This window comes from Papilio machaon, chromosome 21 (assembly GCF_912999745.1).
Source record: "Papilio machaon chromosome 21, ilPapMach1.1, whole genome shotgun sequence".
NCBI lineage: Eukaryota > Metazoa > Arthropoda > Insecta > Lepidoptera > Papilionidae > Papilio > Papilio machaon.
The window spans coordinates 1-4,671 of NC_060006.1; the positions used below are offsets into that span (position 1 = coordinate 1).

General features: G+C 56.3%; 1 protein-coding gene across 1 annotated transcript; it reads right to left on the reverse strand.

Moving 5' to 3' along the window:
• Window positions 1-2,604: 2,604 nt before the first annotated feature.
• LOC123722200 (neurofilament heavy polypeptide-like) lies at window positions 2,605-4,386 on the reverse strand. The gene has a single exon (XM_045683297.1). The coding sequence runs from the start codon at window positions 4,384-4,386 to the stop codon at window positions 2,605-2,607; it is 1,782 nt and encodes a 593-aa protein (XP_045539253.1).
• Between the last annotated feature and the right edge of the window lie 285 nt (window positions 4,387-4,671).

The following is a 4,671-nucleotide window of genomic DNA, read 5'->3' on the forward strand; positions in this document are numbered from 1 at the left end:
GATCGCCTCTGATTTATCAAGGGCGACCCTCAGGCCCAAACTGCGGATCTTTGCCGAAACGTGTGCAGCCCCAGCAGTGGCCCGCAGTTTTGCCTCTCTAAAGTCAGAGCCTGTGGCTACGACAAGCGTATCGTCCGCGTAGCAAATGAGTTGCACTCCGCGGACGAGCGCTCCCCGCAGCACCGAGTCATAGCCAATGTTCCACAAGAGTGGGCCCAAGACCGACCCTTGTGGAACTCCACAAGAGATGTTGTAGTTTTCCCAACCATCTTGTGTGGGAAACACGATTTTCCTGTCCCGCAGGTAACAATTGATTATTCGTCGCAGGTACAGGGGGACGTTATGGTGTTCTAGTCCCGCCATTATACTATCCCAGGGCAGGGTATTGAATGCATTGGCGATATCAAGCGACACTGCTATCGTTACCCCGCCTTTGGATTTCGCCTCTTCACATATGTCCCTCAGTTTGGAAATAGCGTCAATTGTGGAACGCTGCTGTCTGAACCCATATTGGGTGTCGGCCAAGTCCGGTCCCACTGAGGACAGATGTTCGTTGACGCGACCGGCAATTATCCTCTCCAACAACTTGCCGGCCTCGTCAAGCAGCACTATCGGGCGATAGGCCGACGGAGAGTCCTCCGGTTTCCCGGGCTTCTTCAGCAGGACCAGCCTTCCCGTTTTCCACTTTATTGGGAAATTTCCCTCCTCGAGACATTTGGTTAGCAGTGTCTTGAGTTGGTCGTCTAAGCCGTGATGAATTGCCAGAGCAAGCACCTTCCCGTGTATCCCATCGGGTCCTGGGGCGGTGCGCTTGCTCTGCATTTTTGTCTTCGCCGAGATAATTTCCGACTCGGATACCCCCGGGACAGAACCGGGAGATATCGAGTCGGGAAGGTCAAGTCCGGTACTACGGGCACTGGGAGGGAAGAGTGTCGACACTACAGATGTTAAAAGTGCTGGATCTAGAGTTGAAGTAAGTGGGGGAGCCCAGGGGCGCAGCTTACTCATAACGAGTTTGTACGGCCGGCCCCATGGGTCCGACTCTAGACTACTCAAGAACTCCTCCCAGGCCCGGTCTTTGGAAGCGGTAATCTCACACCGTAGAGCCTTTTTGGCTTCCTGGTATGTAGTGTAAAGATTCCGTTCCTCCGACTCATCCCATCCTGGGCGTCTTCTACGATATCGGGTGTACCGGCGGCGGGCAACCACACAGGCAGTACGCAACCGTGAAAGGTTTCCCGACCACCAGTACACTCGATTTTGTCGCCTTGGTGACGGCCGGACTTTTGACATGGCGCAGTCGGAGATGTGCACCAATGTCTCCGTCAGCCAGTTCACGCCGTCATTTATTTCCTTATCGTCCATTCTTTGCGACCAGGTGCCGACGATGGTAGCAAGTTCGGCTACTTCCCTGTCCAACGATCTTACGGACCACATCTGACCAATCTCCGGGGGAATGGCGGTGTTTCGACTAGTAGGGGGGGGTGTTGGCGAGGGGAGAATATCGAACCGGATGTAGCGATGATCCGATAATGTCTCCACCCCAACCAAGACCCTCCAATTCTGCATGCGACATGCCAGTGCGGGATTTGCGAGCGTGACGTCCACAATGGACCCGCCCAGCATGCGTACGCACGTGTACTCCGTGCCTGTGTTTATTGGCACCAAGTTATGTTGGGCCATCCATTCGAGCAGTAATTCGCCACGACAATCCGAGACCGAGGAACCCCAAGCCCTGGACTTTGCATTGAGGTCCCCGGCCACAACAATATCCAGCGGTTGCCCCCATTGGATCAGGGTGTCGACTTCATTTAGGTAGGCGTCAAAATCCGCCAGCGACCGGTTCGGCGAGCAATAGACCCCAATCACCGCGACGCCGGCGGATTTGACGCCCACGCATCCTCTACCTTTTTTGTGTGAGACAATTGGGTGGTCGGCTTGGGTGTAAAGGGCCACTAATTCATCGAGGTCTCCCACCCAATTGCCTCTATTCGGAACCGAATACGGTTCCGAAATCACCGCTATATTAATTGACCACTGCGCCAGGCTCTGGATCAATAAATCTTGAGCTCTGGCGCAGTGATTTAGATTCGCTTGTAAAACTTGTATAGCCATATCAATCACGTGTGGCTTCGACAACCTCCATACGTTCCCCGCTCGGTGGGGCAGCGCTGCGGCGGAAAACCAGCGATCTCCTATTAACCGTCTTTCTGGGCGCCGAGCAATTTAGACTCCCCAGCCGGTGTTTGGCATCCTTGCCCGCCGCCGCGCACAGGATGCAGTTCGGTTGCGACGGGCAGGATGCGGCCTTGTGGCCCTCTTGTCCACATTTATAGCAGAGTTGGCTACGATCTTCTGCTTCACATTGACTAGCTGCATGCCCTTGTTGCATGCAGCGATAGCATCGTAGTTCTGGGTCTGCCGATGGTGACCTTGGCAGCCACCCAGCCCACTAAGAAGCGGCCCGTCGCTATTTTCTTCGCTACTGTAACAGGGACCTGAGCCCAGATGTCGAATAGGCCAGATCTGTTCTGGCGGAGTTGGCCAGTTCGGACCTGGTCTGCCGCACATGTCCCTTTTTTGACTATGGCCTCTTTGACCTCCTCAGGCGTAGTCGAGTCGTCCAGACCTTCGATCTTGATGTCTATCATTTTTTTCGGGTCTGGAGACCTTGATATCGTCGTTTTGGTAAATTTCCTGGAGCTTCTGCGCCAGGATGTCTGCCTTCGGGGCGCTGGTGGCGCCGGGGATGCGGATGATAGTGGCCCCGGTAACCGCCCGACGGAATTGCACCGCTTCTATACCTATCACCTCTTTTAGATCGAGCTTCGATCTCGCCTCTTTCAAGACACTACTATATGTTAGCCCCTTATTGATTGCCGCTTCGGTAAGCGTCACGACAACGGCAGAGCTTCGAGGTACTTTTAGTCTCTGCGGTCGCGGTGCAGGCGCAGATGTTGGTGCCTGCGTGGGAGCCGCTTTCGACTTTTGACGTTGTGCCTTTCCATTTCTCCCTACAGTTACCCAGTTCTCCTCGAGCGCGTCTGGATTTGGAGGACGACGAGGAGGGGCGGCATTTGATGGTGCTACGGGGGCGACAGGGGAGGACTTTGAGTTCTCGCTAGTCGACGGCCGAGTTTTCTCCTTCTTTTTGGCTCCTTTTTTGGAGTCTTTCTTATTTTTCTTCTTGGGCACGTTGGGCGCCTGGCGCGTGAGTCCACTGGGACCGGGCTGTGCTGGTGCCGGGGGCACCTTTGTCCCAGCTGTTTTTTGAGCACCCAAAGATGGTACGGGTGTGGGCTCCGCGGTTGCAGTCGCGTACGTGCGGGCCTCCTTCTTCTTGTCCGACGCTAATGGTGGTCGCAGGTTCCTTTCGGGGAGCAACCTATCCTCTAGGGAAGCCAGGCGGGCATTGAGCATACCGCCCACCTGGACCATTACCGTCCTGCAAATATCCTCAAGAGAGGTCTCTGGTTGTGGTTGTGGGGGCCGGACAGGGACGGCCTCCATTGTCGTATCCATGAGGGCATTGGCGGAACCCTGCTTCCGCACCCTCTCCATCTCCTGGCGCATTTCATTCAGCTCCTTGCGGAGGCTGGCCATATCGGCTTGCAGGCGGGCGTTATCTGCTTGCAAAGCGCGCGTCTCATCCGATATCGACCTCTGGGCGAGGCCGGCGACGTCCTCTTTAATGGCGCTGACGGCATCCTGCAGTGCGCGCACAAAGGTTCCTTTAAGGTTTGACGATTTCTTCGCCACTCTTTCAACTACGTCGAGGCTGGATCCGATCCGTTTGAGGACGGTGGTCGCCGTGTCTTCTTCAACTTCCAGTGGCGCGGCATTTGATGGACCTGCCGTGACCAGAGCCGATCGAGTCTTGCGGGCTTCCAGAACTGAGTCAAGGAGTTCCGCCTCGGCTCGTGCCCTCATCTCCGCCTCTGTCGCCTTTCTCAATGATTCTTTGGCGGCCGCCAGCCCGACGTATTCGCCGGTGGTTGGCGGACGGCCGCGTCCCCTTCTTTTATGAACCCCTTTAGCGGGGGTGTCAGTAGAGCTGCCGCTCAACTCCTTTTCTCTGGGCCTCTTCTGGCCGCGGCCCTCACTCCAGAATCTCCCGTCCTGGTCTAGGGACTCCATGGAAGCAAAGCGGCTGGAAGCGCTTGCCATGGAGTCTCTGCTGTCTGAGTCTGAATCTGACAGCCTCCTTACTCTCTCTCTCTCCTTCTCTTTACTTCCTCCTGCTGAACCTATCCTACTCTCCTCCTCCACACGGCGAATGGCCCCCCCGTATACAATGGGGCCGATGGGCCGGCTGTCCGACCCACCAAGGGATTCCCCGCGAACGGGACCCTCCCGGGTAGTTTTTTCTTTGTTCGTCGTGTTCATGTTTTTTATTCCCCTTAAAAGCCCCCCCCGGTGTTGCCGCCCTCGCCGCTGGTCTCCCACCAACGATTCATCCCTTCGCCGGGCGGCGATGCTTGGGATTAGGGTGATTTTTTATAGAGGTTTTCTTCCTCGCAGCCCCACGCTCCGTGCGCGGGGCCCCCGTTTCCGCTCCGTGCGGATTTACGGTTTGCCCGACGGTGGCCGAAGCCAGCCGCCGCGCGGGGCGTTTCCGCCCAGAAAGGGGTAATTTTTTAGAGAGGTTTTCTTCCTCGCAGCCCCACGCTC

What these genes read in the sequence shown, in the direction of transcription:
- LOC123722200 (XM_045683297.1), bottom strand. Translation starts at nt 4,386, where the DNA reads ATGAACACGACGAACAAAGAAAAAACTACCCGGGAGGGTCCCGTTCGC.